Source organism: Lycium ferocissimum, chromosome 11 (assembly GCF_029784015.1).
Source record: "Lycium ferocissimum isolate CSIRO_LF1 chromosome 11, AGI_CSIRO_Lferr_CH_V1, whole genome shotgun sequence".
In the NCBI taxonomy this organism is placed as follows: domain Eukaryota; kingdom Viridiplantae; phylum Streptophyta; class Magnoliopsida; order Solanales; family Solanaceae; genus Lycium; species Lycium ferocissimum.
The window spans coordinates 36,081,556-36,102,425 of NC_081352.1; the positions used below are offsets into that span (position 1 = coordinate 36,081,556).

A 20,870-nucleotide genomic window follows, 5' to 3' on the forward strand; every position below is an offset into this window, starting at 1 on the left:
TTCTAACTCGACAAATCTATTTCGTCTAAGCTAAGCTACTGTCACACGTATGTAACTAAGTTATAGATAGCCTATTTGATTGGTGGTGTATATATTTTACTATTATATATAAGAGGGAATGTGAGGACTTTTGTAGTCCTCACAATAATTTCCCAATTTTTAAAAACTTTTTAATTAATTACTTTTATATCCTAATCTTATTTATTTAAGTCAATTTTTTTGTTTTTTGTTTTTAAAGTCTACTTTTAGTATCGAACGCAGGGACTTTTGTAGTCCTACAATAATTTTCAAATTTTTTAAAAACTTTTTAATTAATTACTTTTAGGTCCTAATCTTATTTATTTAAGTCAATTTTTTTGTTTTTTGTTTTTTAAAGTCTATTTTTCAAAAGCTATCGAACCTCCTACCTCATTTTTCGCGTTATTTGATTTTCGATTGGTGCTCGATATCCGCGTTTCGATTTCAATTAATCCGGATAATTCGCATCGCATCGCGCCTCTTCGGGGGGGGGGGCGCTTCCTCCAAAGATTTTTTTCCATATCCATGTTCGAACCCCTAATCGATTAAGAGGGTTGTAGCACTCCATCACTGCACAAGTTAAATTATGTATTTGTCTTAAAAGTTCATTAACTATGTATAGATTATTTATTTAGAACTAAATAACTTCGTAAAATTAGGATACATAAGTTATAATGTCAAATTCTAGTTCCAAATTTGATTTGAATTAAATAATTTCATCAAAATGGAAGTTAAAATATTAAAGGAGTGGAATGAAAATTTGTACTAACACAAATTATATTTCTTTAGTTAAAATATCTACTTTTATATCTTGAGTTTGGGTCAAGCAACATGCTCCCCGATGAGAAACCGAGCTTGTGCCTCGGAAACAACTCCTCTTTACCTGCGAGGTAGGGAAAGTCTGCGTCCCGCATGTCTATCTCCCCGACCGTTTGTGGGATTATACGGGTAATGTTGTTAAAAAACCGTAGAATGTTTGAAAAATTTGATACAGATTTTTATATTCTGAGTTTAAGCCCGGGCCTGCCGTCACTAGTATATATATACACACATACATTGTGGTGAAAATTAGATGTTCACTAATTTGGGGATAGGCTAGTTAATTTTGTCAAATATTAAACGAAAGAAAAAAATTTGTCAACAAAATTAACACAATTTCATTTTCTAGGCAAACCATGTGAATGGTGAAAAATGAACTTGAATAGCAAAGTAGGACAAGAGAATTGGGACCTCTTTCTATAATACAATAACATGTGGTTAGGTATTTGAATAATTGGATAAAAGTTGAAAAAGATGTGAAAGAAACTAAGAGATATAGCAATTGAGGTCCTTGTCAAGTTTCCATCCTTGACATATTAGATATTATAAGGAACATTTTTTAGTTCAAAAGTCTTTTCTGCATTTACTCCTTTTGTAGAATTGGATTTGAATGGTAGAGGCAATGGGTGTGTTTGGTACGAAGGAAATTCTTTTGCGAGGAGAATATTTTCTTGAAAAATAAATGGTTTTCTTATTTAATTTCTGTTTGATAAGTAAGAAAAAAAGTATTATCTCAAAGTATCTATATATAATTTAAACAGACACTATGAGGATGGGGGTGGGCGTCGGTGTGGGGAGGGACAATCAACATGAAATACTCTATATAATATGTATGGACCACATTCGACTCTCAAATTTGAATTTACATAATAAACATATATCATTATGCGAATTCATGTCAGGAAAAAAATGCATAGTTATGTAAATATAATTGCCATTTTAATAATTAGCAAACTGATTCTTGCTCGCTAATATATATTAGCAAGTTGATGTACCAGAAACAAAAATAAACAAAAATAGAACTAAGTGTCTGTCAAAAGAAAACAAGTAAGAATAAAATATCGAGCTTAAAAATACTCTATGTATAGTTTAAGACAACATTTGACTGGTAGACACTTGCAATTTAGAAACAGGATGGAAAGACTTTTCCCAACCTAACTGTTGATGCAAGCACAAAAGTTTATTACTCCTTTTATTCAAGTGGTATGCACGTAGGTTGCACTTGATAATGTTAATTAATATAAAAATTAAGAACATAAAATAATGAAATACATATACCTTAAAAACACATTATATAACAAAGTCAAATATTAAAGAAAAATAAACCACAGAAAATTTTGATAAATTATAGTGACATGTGAAGGCAAGAGAAACGAATGACTAATGCATACACACTGGTCCTACAGCAACAAAAGAATAAAACACACCCTATATCTTTTCCTCCATAAGAAAGTTCAAAGTAATGAGTTTGAATAGAGGAACTTTAATAGGCATGGTATGTATCATGTATGTTAAAGAAAGTAGTAGTAATAAGTTGTAATGACAGAAAAAAGTAGATACAATTTAAATTTGTTGATCTTTACAATATAAACAAAGTAATTTTTGTATTAAAAACAAAATACAAATCACTCATGACGCTTTGTAACAAATCAAAAATCATGAGTTGGGCTAGAGTTTTCATAAGACAGAGCCAAATTTCAAAATTTAAATTTTATGGGTTCTGAATCGTAGGATAAGATCTCAAATGTTAGTAACTCGATTTTAAAATTTAATTCTTTGTTGAGTTCTCCCACCTTAGGTGGGATAAGTGGTCAGTATTCTTCTTATGAGCTTAACGGCGATTAAAAAAATTATGAGTTAGCTTTTAGAGTTGAATTAGACCAAAATCCATTTTTTACATTCTTATACATATTCAATGAACTTTTTAATACATATACAGTTTTCAAACAAAATTACCAAGTTCTGCCGAACCCGTAATTCATAGCTAGGTTTGGTGGGATAAAAGGGATTTGCTAACGAAAGTTTTCATGATTTAGGTGTTTGAACTACATTCCAGAGTAGGACAATGTTTGTGCTTGTCAGCTATCACTAGAAACAGATCTGGCTTGTCTAACTTAGAATATTAGAGGACCACCTAAATTAATGTGTTGATTAAGATTTAAGACCAAACAACCTATGATATTTCTTCTCTCTAGTTTTGTCTCGTCCATTCCAAGGATGTTTTGGACTTTTGATCCATAATGAGATCCTAATCAAAATGCTGATTTAGGATTAATTAAAATAAATAAAATAGAAGAACGAATTCAAATGCCAATTTTAATCCAAAAGTTTAAATACACTAATCATTCAGTTAAACAGGAATACTCACCTGTGAGATTACACCGGTATGTTGCATTCTTTAAGTGATGAATAAGGCAGTAGAAAGTGAACTTTGTGCGAATGCCAAAAAAAATAAAAAAAAAAAAATAAAAAAAAAAAGGAATGAACACAGATTTGTGACAATTATCAATTGAGAAAGTTATATTTTCTAACGACGTTTCAACTATCAATATAGGCTTAGCACGTGGAAGAGTTGATGGAGACCACCTAATATATTCCTTGTTTTGCATTACATTTTACAGGAATATTTGGTTCATTAAAATAGGGCCTAATCCAAGGTTAATGTTGGATTGGTAAACCTTTTTTTCTTTCAAATTTTCTCCCTGCCTTTTCTCTTTACATTGTTTCCTTCAAGAAGAAAAAAAAGGAACTATTATTACATGATCGATTTAACCTATCTAATTTAATTTTATGACATCATCAATTTCGTTGGTTTTTTTTTGGGTTGAGGGGGGGGGGGGGCAGAATATGCAGATTATGGTTAGTTTTCCTTTCAAAGAACAACAAGGTCCTATGGTCTAGTGGTCAGGACATTGGACTCTGAATCCAGTAACCCGAGTTCAAATCTCGGTAGGACCTTTCCTCTTTTTCTTTTATAACTTTTTTTTTCTGAAGTATCTTTCTGTATCGTATTTTCATGATGACAACTCATCAGTAATTTTTTTAGATATATGATTAGGTATATTAATTGTGTATATAATATCTGCAACCTTTTATAAATTTGTTCTGTAGAAAACTAATTACGAGACGTCAAGGATAAAGAAATACTAAAAATCTGGAAGAAACGAGCAGCAAAAAGAAACATTTTGATCAATAATAACTCCTGTACTAGTTTTAAGTTCTTTATATCTCGTATGGTGATTATTCACTATAGACAAACAATTATAGTTTCACCTGAGATGTTTTGCAATCTACGCCCTACAAAAATGTAGCCTTTCCCTGCTCATATTGAAGCTAATTTACTTTGGCTAGGACTTCAAATCTATCATATTTCCTTCTTGTTTTATGCGTCCAAGTATGATAAAGTTGGGAAAGTCAGTCGAATTGATCTTCACTAAGCGAAAAGTGCCAAAATAAATTGGAAAATACATGAATACTGAAAGAACATCTAGCTCAACCAAAAGGTTCGATAAGGAGGAGCACAGAAACAACCAAAAACGATACAAAAAGAAAAGGATCTGTAAACCATCTGGTTATAATCCAAAAGCACAAGGCATATAGCGCAGTCGGTCAGAGCAAGCACATCATATTGTAAAACCAATCACTTTACCTCTTAATTCATCTATCTCCCGACTACTGTTCCCGTGTTCCGTGTACAAGGAAAATATCTCTCAGAATCTCTTCTATTGTACAAGCAAAAATGTTCTCTGTACATTAGGTCTACATCTTTGACACTAAAAAAGCTCGCTCTCTCTACTGTTGCAACTTGGAAAAAGAATACATATTGTACAAACACTGGCAGACTGAAGTTCTCAAGTTAAACCGTCCACATGAAGCTCATCATGCTTTTAACAAGGACGATCAATCCAATTGTAAAGAAAGGCCAGAACGATGACCAAGGTGCTTCAAGCTGGTATACAGAAAGAAGAACTCAAAGCTGGAGGGAAGACGCACACCAAATGTGGACTAGGCGGATTGCAACAAATATTGGCCTTGTCAACATTTGGCAACCCCAACTGAGGAGGACGAACATATCCAGCAACCAGCGGCAAGCATAATACTGAAATAGTTATTCTCGATCCTGTCAAGAGTACAGAACAACATGAGTACCGGCAGAGTACATATAAGTGCACAGAAGTACTTGTAATACAAGTTGAAAGCCAAACAATGAAAAAGAGAAACATCTTGAAGAAACCTTGTTTTGAAGAGAGTGAGACATGTCCCCTTTTCCTCCCAGCAATCATCCAGTGATCTGAATTTGCATGGACCTCGTATAGAACATCATCCTTGCAAGAGCAAAAAAATAAGAGGCACTTGTCATCTAAAGGAAGTTTGTCCCATTTTGACATTATAGTATTACAAGTTAGTTTGTACATGATGTGAGAAATTCACAAGACTAAACAGATCAAAAAAGATATACATGTGCATGAACAGCCAGGGTTCGATTTTGAATATTTACATCACTTTCCTTATTTCATAATTTTGGTAGAAAAGGATAAGCTTCCTCACGAGTCTAAAGTAGATGCCAGGAAACTCGATTGAGTTTCCAGTAAGTCACCCAGATGATTGATTAGCAGGAGAAAGGAAAAATCCCAACAGTAGAAACAGCTTTGCAGTATTGAAAGGTTGAGCAATTTTATATGGACAGATAGGATTGATCAACTTAGTTGAAAATTAAAATTGCCAATTTGCCAAAAAGAGGATTGCAGATCATCAGTACTTACATTGTTTTCAGAAGCTGCATATTCCTCCGAACTCTTTAACCTTTCAACTCTCCATCTCATGCTAACAAGCTGTCCTACTTGAAGATCAGTTGAAGAAAGAGGCAGAAAACCGACTGCAAAGCAAGGGTCAAGCACGGGTCTCTGTAAAAGCAGAGAGCTCTTGAAAATCAGACTTTGAGTCGATCCATCAGGTCCGCTAGGTTCCTCAGCATTAGGGTCATGGGCACCAGCAGCTCTATTTCCCAAAATACCAAATCTAATATTTAAAATGCTCTCAGGACACAGGATCTCAGCTTCTCCTAAAAAGACCACAAAAAGAAAAGGCGAAGAGTTAAAACTAGTGTCATGAATTATCATTAGGTGCTTCTTAAAAAGGTTCTCAGAAAAAAAATACATAGCATGTAATTTCCTCCTTGCAATTCAAATTAACCCCTATCAGCTGTCCACAGAGGAATATCCCTGGCAGACTCCAGTAGATATTTCCTCTTCTTTTCTGCTTTTGGTCGATGGCTAATCAGAAGCATGCAGGGAAAAATGTTGTCCAAGATTTCCCCAGTATTGCAGCAAGTGTAGTGGATGGTATGTCATAACTGGGCTCGCTACTATCAGCGTCAGTACAGTAATAAGGATAAAATATGTGTGTCTGTGAGGGAAAACAGGGCATACCTTTTACTGGTGCACTCCCCAGGCATATACTGAAGAGAATTCCAGCTCTAGATTTCGGAGAGATCACTAGGGGGAAGAAGCCAGAGATTGGCTTTTTATCACCATTTCTTGTGTGAGCAAAGCCTTCTTGAAGATCAAGCCAAGAGTCATAGATGGTCAATGTAGCTTGTACTTGTGATTGGAGTATCACCTAGGCAAAAGCAGGAAACAGTAACAATGAGAGAGTTGGCATTCATGCAGGCCATGCAATTTCCTGAATCTGAAATGACACAATTCCGGAAAATACATAAGTACAGACATCAGAGACAACTGTCTGCATTTCCAGCTAGTGTAATCCAAGGGAAATCTAGCAACAGTGATCCTAACACAAAGGATGCAAATTCAGATGGCTTCTTGCATCTCCCTGCATCTTTTCTTCTCTTCAAGTCATTTATTTTTCTTCTCTATTTCTATTACATAATCCATACATCCAAAAATACTTATAAAGAACCACTGACAGCCCAAATAATGTCTGCTAGCCTGTAACTGAACGCCCCCCCCCCCCCCCCAACCAAAAAATACAACCACCACCACCAAACAAAAGAGACAGAAAAGATTACCTGCAAAAGCAATTTTCCATCAGTGCTTTTGTCTGTAACTCGTGTACTTACAGAGAAGGGGTCAGTGAAGTGCACAGCAATTGTCCTGCAAAGAAGTTAGATTCCAGATTAGTCTTACTAACAAGAATATGCATAGAAAAGATTCAAAAAGTAGGAAGTATGAAATGAAAAAGTGAGGAAGGTTAACCTTTCAAATATTTGGTTCCGCGACACCCCAAATTCAAGTTTCAAAGCTATTGTTCTTAATCCCTCCACTAAGTTCTGTCTCTGGGGAACAACTGCACCTGATAGATAAATCAGGTGGTTAGGCAGTGGAAAACACAGATTTATGGAGCTGTGACTATGCGGTTTGAACCACCACTAGTTTATTAATCATCACCTGCAGGAGCTCCTTTAGGAAGTTCATCACTGGTAGCACGCACAGGAATCCACAAAACAGAAGTTATGTTGCTTGCCCAATCAGGCAGCTCAATAATTCCATCGTGAAGAGACAATTGCTTTACTTCGGGACTAGCTGCAGAATTGTCATCATCTTTAGAACCTTCAGGATGGTCTGACTCATCTATGTGCCCATTCATGTGCCTCTCAATTTCAATCTTATGCGATTTTTCAATAGTCAACCCCGGACCAGTGTCTATGTGCAGAATTGCACCCTTAAGAGAGTAACTAATTGGCTTTACAATTATTCCAACCCACTGAGGTTCATTCATCAATAAAGCAGATGAAACAGCAGCAGTAAGATCAACCAGAGACCTTGGCTTGAACACCTTTCAAAAAAGTTAAAAGAAATAGAGAAGGCCTTTCAGATAATCATTCTGTATAATTAATTGTAGATCATTTGCATACAAAAGAGTCACTAAGAATATTTCAGGATAGAAGCAAAGGATGACACTATCCTTTTGGAATGCACATCACAACCTTCACAATTCATATTTCGTCTCTCCATTTATATGACAGATCCTTTACCTTTAAGATTGGCCTTGTTGGCTTCTCATAACTCATAAAATCGTCACTATCTGCAGGAGCACCCTTTGAAAAGCTGTGAGATCTAAAACTTAGTAGACCAATTTTCCCAGTAAGAACCCCCAAAACATAAGAACCGGGTCTCTGCGGAGGTAAATTGACCATGATTGTATTTCTTCCGGGCTTTAATATCGTTGCACCAGCTCTTTTTATTGCCTGAGGAAAAAGCTCATAAAAGCTTATTGCACTAGAAGATACACTTTCTAAAAGCTATTTGACGAAACGGGATAGAGAGTAAAACAGAATACCTTAACACCCTCATCAGTATTAGTTGTGGCTGTGAGAGTTAGACTAAGAGATTCAAGAGTAATGTCATCAGGAAATCCACTCCATACAGTGACGGAGAGTGTACCAGGATCACCATCACAAAGCTGCAGCGGTGGTCCAGGATTGCCAGAAAATGTTATCAGTGAGGACACATCTAGAGGCACAGTGTGCTCCATCTCACTATGAGCAAGACGAACAACTTCAGACTGAAATGCTTGACGTTCCTTGCTGGAGAACAATCCTTTATCCAATGAGAGCAATCTTACACATGAAGATAGATAGCCGGCTTGATCACCAAGTTCCTTTTGGCACTCGGCTAAATTGGGAAGAACCTCAGCTAAAAGATTCTGCCATCCTTCACCAGCATAAAGAGCACAAACCTTTTCATACAATTTTGCAGCAAGATCATAATTTCCGTTCTTATGGAAGACAGCTGCAATTTCGCCATCAAGTACAACTCCATGCCTCTTCCACCATGAACGATGATAGTTGTTGGCAGCACCTTTTGACAGCTCCAGGTATTTTTGCTAAGATTAAAACTGATTAGAATTGCATTAAGGAATGAAGAATATAAGAGAAAACATGACTCTACATAAACACTAAAGATTAAATAAATTATGCATGTCAAGGTGTCCCATTCACGAGCAATTAAAAAAGATACATGCAGAACTCAAATTCGAAGTATCACGCCTATTCACAAGTAGTATACAGAACTCTATTTCTAAGTACCATTACTATTCACAGATACGCATATAGTACTTAGAGAAGATAGGAACCTCAAATTCCTGGACAGAAGACAATGATTTCCACAGTTCTGCGTCAGAAATTGTACTCTGCAAAGCATGCTCAGCAGCAACACAAATTTCTGAAAGCCTCAAAGGTCGGCTGATTGAGCTCTCAAAGTTTCCAGGCGAAGAGTTAGTTCTTGACATTGATATCAACTGGGCTTTTGCTGGTGAAGACACTGAACCTGAGCTGTCGGCAGATGACGACAAGGTAAGAGCTCAGTCTTTGAGGTCAAAATAAAACATATGAAAATGTGAAGCCTCTTGGGGAAACAAACACCAATGTTCTGATCTAATTTTGGATTTTTTACCATATGGTAGGAAAACATCCTGTAGTCAAATGATTGGTAAGAAATCCATGAAAACGACATAGACCAGTCATCCCTTTTTATGTGCCCTGCTTTCTCTTAATGATGTATCCAGGAGATAATTCTTGAGCAAATAAAAGATATATGCATCCATATAATTACACCTTGAAGATGTCTTTGACTAATCAACCAAAACAGTCTATTAAGCTTTATATCCTCCAGCAATTCACTCAAAATGGCACAGGTATGTTTATAAATAGCATATGTTATTCACCTTACCGGTTGTTCGTGCAATATGTTGCTATTTTTTAAAATAAAGCAATTTTCAATTGCACAATAGTGATAAGTGAAGCGGAAATGTATTAAAAGTCAAGAAGGCAAAGAGGCGCCGTAAGCTTGTCGCTTTCAATACCAGCAATATAGGAAAAGTATCAAACTTCTTTATTTATTTATTTTTTTTTTTTTTTTTTTTTTTTTTTTGCACACGAGATTATCGAACTTCTAAAATTTTGAAATCATGACAACTGATAATCTCAAAACAGCCCAATCACCCAACCTTTATCTAGTTAAGATGGAAATGCACTTAATAAAAAAGTACATATAAAGCATTCATCTTAATCAATCTCCATTACCCATCAATTGCATTTGGATGTCCATCAAACATTTCAAACACATTCCCAGCAGAAATAGAAGCTCTTCTGCGATTTGCTTCCCGCAAAAGTACGGATGGTTCTAGAGGTAAAGGCTTCCTCTGAATACCGAAATGCTTAACCCGCACACTTTCTTCAAACATCATCTGCAAAGAATTGTAGCCAATGGTATCAGAAGGCATTTCAATTGAAAACATAGATGCAAATGATGTCAAAAGTGATATTGGGCCCATTAGTGTTGGCTAAGCAGACCTTTGAAAATTTGAAACGTGCCAAGGACCAACATGATTAATATGGAAATGCAGGTACCCAAGAGAAAACTCAAATGTTAATGTCAGTTAGTCTATTATAAAAGTATTCACCCTGTCAATGGCACCATGAACTTAGATCAGAGGTCAGAACGTGAAATTTTTTATCTCTTCTACTTATAACTCAAGTAAATATTAGCTATTTGTGTACAACAACGATTTGCCAAACCTCTTTAACATTTTTAGTTGCTTACTTTTCGGTTTGTATATGTCAGTGGGTTGCCTGTACGCTACATATTCCTTCCTAAGCTTATCTCTTACCCTACAGAACGAGTCCTAACTGTTCTTTAAAAACGTCTGACAATTGATGAGAAGGAAGGACTTTTACTTTACGAACCACACACCCATTTATATGCATCTACTTTCATTAACTTAGCAGTCGCCATTCTTTTGTATTCTTAAAATTTTCAGTTAGGTAATCACTATAGGAGAAAACCAGCTCTTTTCATGCATTCTCCACACCCCAAAAGAATGGTATGCTTTCAGGTGGAATGCCTTTCTGACTTCTCTTCCATGACCACAATTAAAAACACACCTTTTCTTTCGCAAGCACCTCGGATGAAGCATCGGGAGGAAGAGAAGGCCAAACTCCTGGCTTAGGCCAAGGCAGCATGCTAAGTGCGGCACTGCTCAAAAGAGTGAAAATATACATGAGCTTTCAGTAAATTAAACAACTTTTACTGTATGACTAGTATTATCCTCCTTAGGATGGTTGATTAAAAATAAATGCCCCACTACAAGAAAAAGGTGTTGTAAAGAGCAAGCAGCACAAGTACCTGTTCACAGGACTTCTTTCAATATGTAATCCATAACCAATTAAATATGCCAGCCGCATGAACTGCCACAACCATTACAAGCTTCAACGGAAGGCACAAGAGTAATTTGTTACAAGTAAAGCTAAAGAAACCACAAATGAATCAAGAATCGAAATTATTTGAAAAATTGTGCAAAATGACAGCCCTTCAAAGCTACATGCACATGACCAGCATTTCAAAACCCAATTAAATATGCCAGCTGCATGAACTGCCACAACCATTACAAGCTTCAACGGAAGGCACAGAGTAATTTGTTACAAGTAAAGCTAAAGAAACAATAAAGGAATCAAGAATCAAAATTATTTGAAAAATTGTGCAAAATGACAGCCCTTCAAAGCTACATGCACATGACCAGCATTTCAAAACTCATCAGACAATGAATCTCACGTAGGATGGTCAAGATTAAGGTAAGTCTTCAGTAGATGCATTTGACTACATCAGATGATACCTCTTAGGCATAGCTTAATTTACCTTAGTACGACATAAAGAATAAAGGTCCCCCTGAACACGGTAAAACTCTTTCTCAATGTCAGGAGCCACTTGTCCATCTTTGTATTGAGAAGCAGTTGCAGTGATTAAAGCCAAGGAAGCGGTTATAACCCATACTTCACGCGTGCAGAAGGGCAATATACTCTGGAACAACAGAAGCGCATATGAAAAATCAATTAATCAACTACACGTCAATCCCAAAATAGATGGAGCTATATGAATCGTTTATATATATTCCACTCCATTCAGACCATGCTGGCAATTAAGTTGTCTTTTAAAGCAAAGGATTGAAATGAAAAAGAAAAAGGAGAATATAAAATTACAAAAACAATTCAATCCTCTCAGGTAATAGAAATAATGAAGCAGTTAAAAGAGAACTCATTACCTCATGAAGGGCCAACGCCTTTGAGAAGCTAATAATAAATGAATGCCCCCTTGATGCTACTTCAAATGGACGGGTCAGTTTAAAGAGAAGCTGCAGGTATTAATGGAAAAATAAATCTTGATTAAACATCATCAGACAAATGCTTAAGATAATATAAGTGCTAGGAAAAGTGATCCTTCTTTATTCTTTTTTTTTTTTTTTTTTTTTTTTTTAATTATAATTATTGTTTGTTGAGTTCTAGGGGGTTGAACTTATGAGCATGATACAATCTTTCAGAACACAGTACCTTTCTATCCCAATTACTTTTTGAACATACAGATGACACAATAGTAAGGTATTTTGATAGCTGCAAAGGATAAGTCATAAATGTGACACGTGAAATCCAACCAAACGTTTAAATTGGAGAATTTATACCTTTAGATGATTAGCGCTTCCTATTTTGTAATATGGCCTTATTTTGATTATTCTCAAGTGGCTGGCAAAATATTATGCTTGGAGCCAAAGTTTGCTTTATGTGGATGATAATTTTTTTATCATTTCTCATTTTGGAGGCTAAGTTTGGCCCCTATAAAAGGAGGGCATTTCTCTCCAGTTGAAGAGACACCAAACAATTTGAAGAGCTTCTCTTTCTCTTTGTCTTCTTCTCTTCTTTTAGTGGTCGTTTGGTAGATAGTCAAAATTATCCCGGGATTGTAATCCCGGGACTAATTTAGCCCAAGAGTTGGGATTATTTTATCCCATCTTCTGGATGGGATAAAATAATCCCAGTATAAGTGGGATAAGATGGGATATCCCATCTTTTATCCCAGGATGCATTTTGTGTTTTGTTTGGTACAAGGTATAAATTTATCCCAGGATAAATTTATACCTCCTACCAAACATGGTACAAAAAATTAGTGTTTGGGATATATAAATTTAGTGGTCGTTTGGTTCTGGTCGAAATAGTCCCGGATTATAATCCCGGACTAATTTATACAGTGGGATTATTTTATACCATCTAAAAGATGGTATAAAATAACCAAAGTGGGTTAAGAAGGTATGGTACAAAAATTTTTATACCACGTTTGGTGCAAGGTATAAATTTATTCCGGGATTATTTTATCTTATACCAAACGTGGTATAAAAATTAGCGGGATAACTTCCTTATGAACCAAACGACCCCTTAGAGTATTATTGTAAGAGAGTCGGGTGTTGGGAAACACTTGAGTGAACCCTTCTTTTGGAGTGATTTTGTGAGGTTATTTTCTTGGGATACTTTTTGGGTAATTAGAGTATTTACTCTAATTTTGTACTCTCTATTGTACTCTTGTTGATATAGTGAAATTGCTCCTCTCCGCTTGTGGACGTGGGTCACACTGACCGAACCACGTTAAATTTGTGCCTCATTTATTTGCTTTACTTGCCGTTATTATCAACTTACTATTGTCTTTGTTATTGCCATTATAACATTGTTTGGCTAAATTTCAAATTACCCGGGTTCCCGATCCTAACACTTTTTTTGTATAAGGAAAAGAAATTGTGACAAAATGCTTATTGCTCCTAAGATTAACAAACACATTTTCTCAAAGTTGAGCACTAAATGCTCTTTGCAAAGGTGCAGATGAAAAACAATGACATCAAAGATTTGATGTTACCTCATATTCAAAACTTATTCTCATCAGATATATGAGGTATCTGAGAAGTTCTATAATTTTTCGACCTACACACATTTACTTAAGTATTATAAGGATCATCGCATTATCATGTCGTGGGACCATAGACAGCTTTATCATGTTCTGGGACCACGGAGGAGTACAAGGCAGACAGAAGAAGTATCAAAAGATCATGTAAACAGTAATAATCCATCCACGGTTGAAGTGATAAATTCCCTAGCAGGTTAATCAGCTGAACTTCCTCTTCTCATTTTTATGACCCTCTTTGATAATGCACGTTATGGATTAGGAATGAGCAAATTGATTTCACTTGCTAGGGTTGCAAGTGCAACTATCAAAGTGCCAAACAAAAAATTACATTTGAAGTATTACTAGAAATTGCACTTGAGTTCCTTTCACCTTTGTTGTGGGCAACTTTTTTTAGCATGTCCCGAAAGAGAAAGGATGGTGAATGCAAAGGAACACTGCAGTATTTTTCCTTTGACTGAACAAGAAAAGATTCTTATCGTATCCAAAACTAGCCTATATTAATCATAGGTCTTGCCATACTCACCTTTGATTGACATGCAAATAGATACTGCCTGAAGTCAAATTCCCTAAAAGAATCATCCTGAACAATCTGATTAAGGGCTTTTTTCCCTGGGTTGAGCAATGCAGCCTGATCATCGCCGCTGTCCATTCCTCCAAAGTCCCTATGTTTCACTATTCAATAGTGACGTGAAGATCAGGTCAGTTATCAGGTTTAGCATCTTCATACCCAGAAATCAGACAATTAGAGCAAATCAAGTTAGCCAAATAGTACACTGAAAAGCATAACAGATATTACCACAGGATATCACAGTGGTTTCTGGTGTTCCAAACAAGAAAGAAAAGCAACTGATGATCTTGTGTCATCAAATTAAATTTATTGAGCAATGTAATCTTTCACACCAAACTTCATAGCACAAAGTACCAGTATAAATCAGAATGCTCATTAATTAAAAAAGTATCTACTGTCAAAAGAACTACTGGGGCGGAATCAATTGTAATATAGTAAGGATTGTCTGCAAGCATCTTGGGTCCAATGACCTGTGAAGAGCATTAGTATTGTAGGACATAATTTGACACATATACATAGGTCTGACCAACGCCACAGCGAATGTAGAGAACCCTAAAGAGATATTTGAGAATTTCTCATGGAAAAAAAATCCCTTGATCAGGCAATCTGTTTCAGACTTTGATGGACAGACATGCACTATAAGCACTAGCACATGGTGGAGATAGGCTTCTCTCAGTTGATAATGTTGTATTTTATTGAGAAAAAAGGTCACCTACCAAAAGTTAGAGTAAAACTAGCAATTAAACACAAAAGCTCTTCAATTACACCAATCACCAGACACTCCTCCAACTAACGAACAAGCATCAAATGGAAGAAATGAAAAGTCGAAAACTAGCTAGCATATTCTTGTAAATTGTGCCAAAGGGACCTTTCTTTTCTAGATAAAATTGAAATGTTCTAACCTACATATTGAAATAAAGAGACTGTGTCTATGCTACGCAAATATGCTCACATGCCCCCATCCTTTGACTCGGACAAGTAATTGAAATTGTTGATCAGAATTCCCTAATCTACTCAATATTTGAAAAATAGAATAAAAGAACTAATAGCGAAGAAACTAAGTTGAAACAGAAAAACTCTTAACTGACCAAAAGAAGAAAACAAGGTGAAATAGAGGGTGTGTTTGGTATGAATGAAAACATTTTCTTATTTTCCCATGTTTGGTGGGTCTAAATATTTTGGAGAACACTTTCTCTAGGAAAACAAGTTCCTTAAAAATGAGGAAAGTGACTTCCCTAGTAGAAGTAGGACAAACAAGTTCCATAAGTGGCATATCAAGCTCATTGTCTCCGCTCCCCAATCCTCACCCCTTGACCATCTCACCCCCCGCCACCCCCACTACCCCCACTCCCCATCCCACCCGCATAGTGTTTTCTGGATTCCATATAAATCTCTTGCACAATATTTTTTGCTAACCAAACACTAGAAAATAAGTAAGAAATCCACTTATTTTCCATGAAAAACATTTTCCTTCATACCAATCACACCCAGAAATGCTACTTCTTTTGAAATACGGTAGCATAATAAGAAAGAAGGAAAACTAGTAAAGATGGCTAAGTAAGAGGTCAAAAGCAAAAAAGGAGAGTGATTATGTTTTCAACAATAAATTTAAACAATTAACATTGATCCATCTTGAAGATGAAGAGGAAAATACAAAAGAGTCAGCCATTAAGGACCTGTTTCCAAGTAGCAGAGTTCTAGCTCGTCATATTCACGTAATGCGTCTTCATGGAGATGAGCAATCTCAAACATAAAAGCCAGGCTTTCCTGTTAATTGAGAGGAAAATTGTTACTGAAAATCTATAGAACATGGTTCCCCTTGACAAAATCTAATGTTGAGCAATAAACGTAATAGTTTGAGGCAACTCCACATAGCATAATATAATCACTTGGATTATCAAAATCTAACCTACTAACTGATATAAAGCATAAAGCTACCTCATTGCTACCAAGAAGGTTAAATAATCTGCATGAGAAGATATATCGCACTAAAATGTGTTCCCCAACAGGAGTACTTCACCCCCAAAAAAAAAAAAAAAAAATGTGTTCCCAAACAGGAGTTGCTAATCTCTAAAAAACATGTGTAGATTGTTAAAGAGTGAAACTTTTCTATATTCGTGAGAGTAGGCACTAGCATATGACAATCCTGCTAATGATGAAGAAACAATTTTAACCATTTCTTAGTATATCTTTCGACATTACTACCTTCAAAATGAAGAAGTTACAGAAGTTCCACACAGGCATGAAGCGCTGTTCACTGAGCTTCCGTATTTCCTCTTCATAAAACTGAATGCGCCTATCAAGTGTATTTCTGATGCATTCCATGATCTTAGCTTCCAAGTCATCCCAGAAATTTGTATCAGGTCCATTAATGTCTAGTTTGCAACATCTATATGAAGCATATATCAAAGTAGGTTAGAGAGAGAATTTATTTCAGGTTTTACAATCCAGGTAATTTTAGAAAAGAAAAAAATACTAGTTGGATTATCGGAAACAGCCTCTCTACCCCACAAAGGTGGGGGAAGGTCTGCATACATCTTAGCCTCCCCAGACCCCACTTGTGGGATTACACTAGGTATGTTGTTAAAAAATACTAGTTGGGTACAGTTCTGTCTCCCTCAAGACTATTACACCTCTCTGATTTCGCGTAATTTTAACATGTCATCAAAGTAGATGCTTTAACTGGATGAATACCATAGAGATATGAACATACTAATGTAACTCAAGACAGATAATGGAATAGACCACATGCAGTGAAAGTTGGCAGCATGACAACCTGTCAAATGAAAGGTAACTTAGTGCCAAAATCCATGAGAGGAAGACTGGTAATTATCCAATTAGCCTTCTTATTAGAACCATAAGATAACTCTCCTTCATGATGATATTCAGAAAGCAGATGCACTGATGGTTTCTATTGACTGGAAGAAGTAAGAACTAAGATTGAGATGTGGGGTACGATCCTTGTACCTCTCGTAAGATGCACTAATGGTTTCTGTAAGTATGCAATAAAATATTCTTCTAAATATTTCCCATTTAGTCAATTTCTTTTGGAAACAGAGAAAATTCAGGACTTGCATAAAATTTGAGATGTGTGGGTGGCACTGAATCAGCACACTTATTAATTGCATCAGAACTCATATAATTTGCAGCAGGGGAACACCTTTCTCTCTTCTTGGAGCTAAAATCAACTTCAAGTTTAGCATATACTTTTTTTGCCATCTTGGTGGCCTGATCATTGTGAGATGCTGCTTTAGAGACGAACACGATGAACCACTCCCGTTCATCATTTTGAACTATTAACTTTAGGCGTGGCTTGAGAATAGTCTTAAACTCATCAAGATCCTAACAAGAAAAAAAAAAAAAAAAAAAAGAACCATCAACTTTTACTGTATACAAAAAAAAAAAAAAAAAAAACTATCTTCAAAACAAAAGAAGCAGAAATAGAAAAAATATCGGATGTTAATTAAGCAGTTTAAGCGAGAAGAGGCTGTCAAAAAAAAAAAAAAAACTTGACTTATCAAAATAAAAACAACTCAAAGGACCATCAAAAGTTGGAAACACCACGGTAAAAGCACTTCAGGGTTGTCCCTTAACTGCCAATTTTTCCCTCACTGAAGAGGCCAAAGTTTTTTTATGCATAACTGGAACTTCTTGTCTACTTCAATTCCTTCTACAACAGATGAATGCTGAAATATAAGCAGCTAACTTAAATGTAAGATCATGTTGTCTGCCACCAGGGAAAAACTTCCATCGTGAATTTTTTTTATGCGAGCTTGTGGCACCTCGACTATTCCACCAGCTACCTGCTACCTCCTACCAGCACAAGTACCGGATAACTCCGTCCACCAAAGTTTAGGCAGATGGAAAGAAATCATGTAGTGTTTTTTGTCTCCGCTGGGATTTGAACCTAAAGCCATCATGGTTCTCCCCTGACCACTATGTCAAACCCTTGGGTGCATTATCAGTTATAATGCTTGAAATGTATAAAGTTAGACAATTGCATAGATTAAGATAAGTACAGTTTTTTTTTTTATAGGAAAGATAAGTACATGTTATTTTCTCTACATAACATCTTTTTTTCTGATCAGTTGCAATACACATCATCTTCTCTTTAAATTCTAAACTGCATCTTTTATTGTAACAACTCATTCAACGCCTTTATATATTGAAGAACGATGCCAAGATAGTATATTCAACTTTAAGAAGTCAAGTACGCTCGCTACCTCACAAGAGACAAGAACCACAGTGGCGTATGGCTCTCGGAACCAAAATAATGATTGCTCTTGAGGAAATCGACTACGAAGTCTTGAATCTGTTGTTAATATATATTCAGCTGGCAGTTCATCCACAAGCACAGGATTACGGGTCTTGTTATTTAGAAAAGCTCTCTTGAATGGCAAATGGTCTTCGAACCCCTTCTGTACAAGGGGCCATAAATCACTGACATCTTCAACTGCAAAGTAATTTACAGGAAAAATGAAGTTCAGCTACTGGACTGTACAAGATAATGCACAAAAGTAAAAAGTTACAAGACAAACTAGTCATAGTACAGCTCTCATATTATGTGCTTTTACGTCTACTGATGTGGGCACTGTGTAGCTCACAGAGCTCCAAATTAAGGTTATACTCTAGCAGTACTAGTAGAGGCAAAATGGGCACAGGATATTAGTAGTAACATGTCTCCCCTTCAAAAGAAAAGGAGAGAGGCTACTTATTCAAGTACAGGTACTAGATTTTGATAGAGTACATAGGAATAGCACAACTAGAGACAATTTTCCAGGCAGCTCAGACATATTTGATGCAAAATTCAAACTATTAGAAAGTTAGAAACTAAATATAATATGAAGCCATAATAAATTACAGCATCAAAGTCGGGAAATTTAACAACCTGCTATAGAATCTCCCCTCAAGCAAAGGCCCTCAGGCTGAAGTAGACAAGCCAAGAATAGCAGCAACTACCAAAGTAACTAAACATTTATACCTTTTCAATATCCGAAGTGAGCATAACTTCAGTAATGCGGCACTATTATGGACAACAACAGACTTACGACCCACAGTTGTACAACTTAATTCAAACACACTCATACAACAACAACATACCCAGTGTAATCCCACGAGTGGGGTCTGGGGAGGGTAGGATGTACGCGGACCTTACCTCTACCTTCGCGGGGTAGAGAGGCTGTTTCCGATAGACCCTCGGCTCAAAAGGACGTAGTTAATGCAGGATTGCAAGAAAAATAAGACAGCAAAATATCAAGCTACAAAACAGATGGCGCAACATAGTGAATTCAAACGCACTCATATGGCAAGGAAAATAATGTATTAACCAATCAACTACTACTCAGTACTCAATCACAAGCTAGTTTGGTTCTGCTATATAAATTCTCTAAGATCCATTTAGCCAATTCCCATTTCATAACTACACAATTCGTCATTTAAGCTAATCTAGGAGTTGTCTCAAACTACATGTTCCCTAAATCTCACTCAACCCTGGACCTAATACTAAGTGTAACTACAAAAACTGAGCCTTAATCGAAGACTAATTAGCATCACCTATTTACATCCTTTGCCTCCATTGTGTTCCACTATTAGCTAACTTTACATTGATTTCAATACATCACATGAAAAAAAAATCGCCAGTTCAATCAAGTTCTACAATTAGGAAGTGATTTAGAAGACCGAATAGCATTACCTACTTAGATTGTTTTCGATAAATTACAAGGAAAACATTACTATTTAGGTTAAAATAGCATTGCTAAATTCTGCAATTTCATCTTAAATTGGTTTTGTCTATATTTAGTAGCATTTTCAAAGTGATCTAAAACTAGGAAACAGTGATCCATCACATTGCTGATATAGTAGTTGAACTATAATTCAAATTACACTACTAATTAAACATATAATTGAAATTGCAAATGAAGGTAGGGTTTACCGGCAATGACAACATGATCGCAAGTAGTTTTAATACTTTGGAACTGAGCTAAGAAGTTCGCCATTACCGATCTGCATAAATCGCCTCTTTGCGATTCGCTAATCTGAAATTTGTGGATTGATTCAGCCGAATGGGGGGAAATTTAGGGGCTAAAGTAGAGATTTTGGGAGGGTGTTGTGTCTCAGTGAAGTTTTTAACTGCTCACTGTGAACACTGATTTCCGCTACTCAGTAGATTTGCTCCATATTCCCATTTTTCGGATTTTACCACTATGTTTTGCCCCCTTTTGTCAATTTAGTGATACTCTTTTAATTTTTTTTTATTTTAATTTTTTTTGAAAAATGGTACTATAAAAAAATGCTCTTAAACTATTGGGCGAATAGTCATTACATGGGATAAAGGGAGAGAATGTTTATTGTTCAAAGTTAAGAGATGAGTTTAAATGTCTATTGTTTAAAGTTGAGAGAGGAGTTTAATTTTTTAAAGCAAAGTTGCATTTTCAACCTAAACTATTTTATGTCCCTGCTTTTGCTTTTTGGCACAAAAATATCCCTACTATTAGTTAAATGGAACTAATATGCTCTTGAATTATTTGAAATAAAGCAATCATGCTCGATAATAGGGTTGGGCGTTCGTTCGGTTCGGTTTCACAAATTCTGTTGGTTTTTCGATTTTCGGTTTGTAAAAAATGGGAACCGAAATTGAGTTGAAATAACTTTGGTTCAGTTCGATTTTTGCAAATTCGGTTCGATTTATTCAGTTCAATTTCTTCAATTTAGATATGGAAACTTTC

At 35.9% G+C, this 20,870-nt stretch overlaps 1 protein-coding gene and 1 non-coding gene across 3 annotated transcripts; one reads left to right on the plus strand and one right to left on the minus strand.

Annotated features, from left to right (window-relative positions):
• The first annotated feature begins 3,723 nt into the window (after nt 1-3,723).
• On the plus strand, nt 3,724-3,795 carry TRNAQ-CUG (transfer RNA glutamine (anticodon CUG)). The gene has a single exon. It is a non-coding gene; the product is annotated as a tRNA-Gln (tRNA).
• A 584-nt stretch (nt 3,796-4,379) lies between these two features.
• On the minus strand, nt 4,380-20,337 carry LOC132037371 (trafficking protein particle complex II-specific subunit 130 homolog). Of its 2 annotated transcripts, none has more exons than XM_059427872.1 (21): nt 20,078-20,337; nt 18,369-18,598; nt 17,306-17,487; nt 16,351-16,534; nt 15,822-15,912; nt 14,101-14,249; nt 11,896-11,985; nt 11,493-11,654; nt 10,983-11,044; nt 10,742-10,832; nt 9,881-10,044; nt 8,932-9,130; nt 8,137-8,682; nt 7,832-8,044; nt 7,245-7,632; nt 7,053-7,143; nt 6,866-6,950; nt 6,267-6,456; nt 5,601-5,899; nt 5,072-5,162; nt 4,380-4,957 (listed from the first exon to the last, which is right to left on the minus strand). In XM_059427872.1, exons 1-21 carry the CDS (start codon nt 20,139-20,141, stop codon nt 4,782-4,784), a joined length of 3,747 nt encoding a protein of 1,248 aa, XP_059283855.1. In that variant the 5' UTR covers nt 20,142-20,337; the 3' UTR covers nt 4,380-4,781. The 2 variants fall into 2 exon arrangements, with proteins under 2 accessions (XP_059283855.1, XP_059283854.1); XM_059427871.1 differs by having other exon boundaries at nt 7,053-7,149.
• Between the last annotated feature and the right edge of the window lie 533 nt (nt 20,338-20,870).

Bases quoted from the DNA above. Each gene is read 5' to 3' on its own strand.
- LOC132037371 (XM_059427871.1), bottom strand. From the start codon at position 20,141: ATGGCGAACTTCTTAGCTCAGTTCCAAAGTATTAAAACTACTTGCGAT. The intron at 10,045-10,741 runs GTGTGTTTTTAA...AATTCTTTGCAG, and splicing joins AGGTGCTTGCGAAAGAAAAG to ATGATGTTTGAAGAAAGTGT. The intron at 7,150-7,244 runs GTGATGATTAAT...TTTATCTATCAG, and splicing joins TCCTAAAGGAGCTCCTGCAG to GTGCAGTTGTTCCCCAGAGA.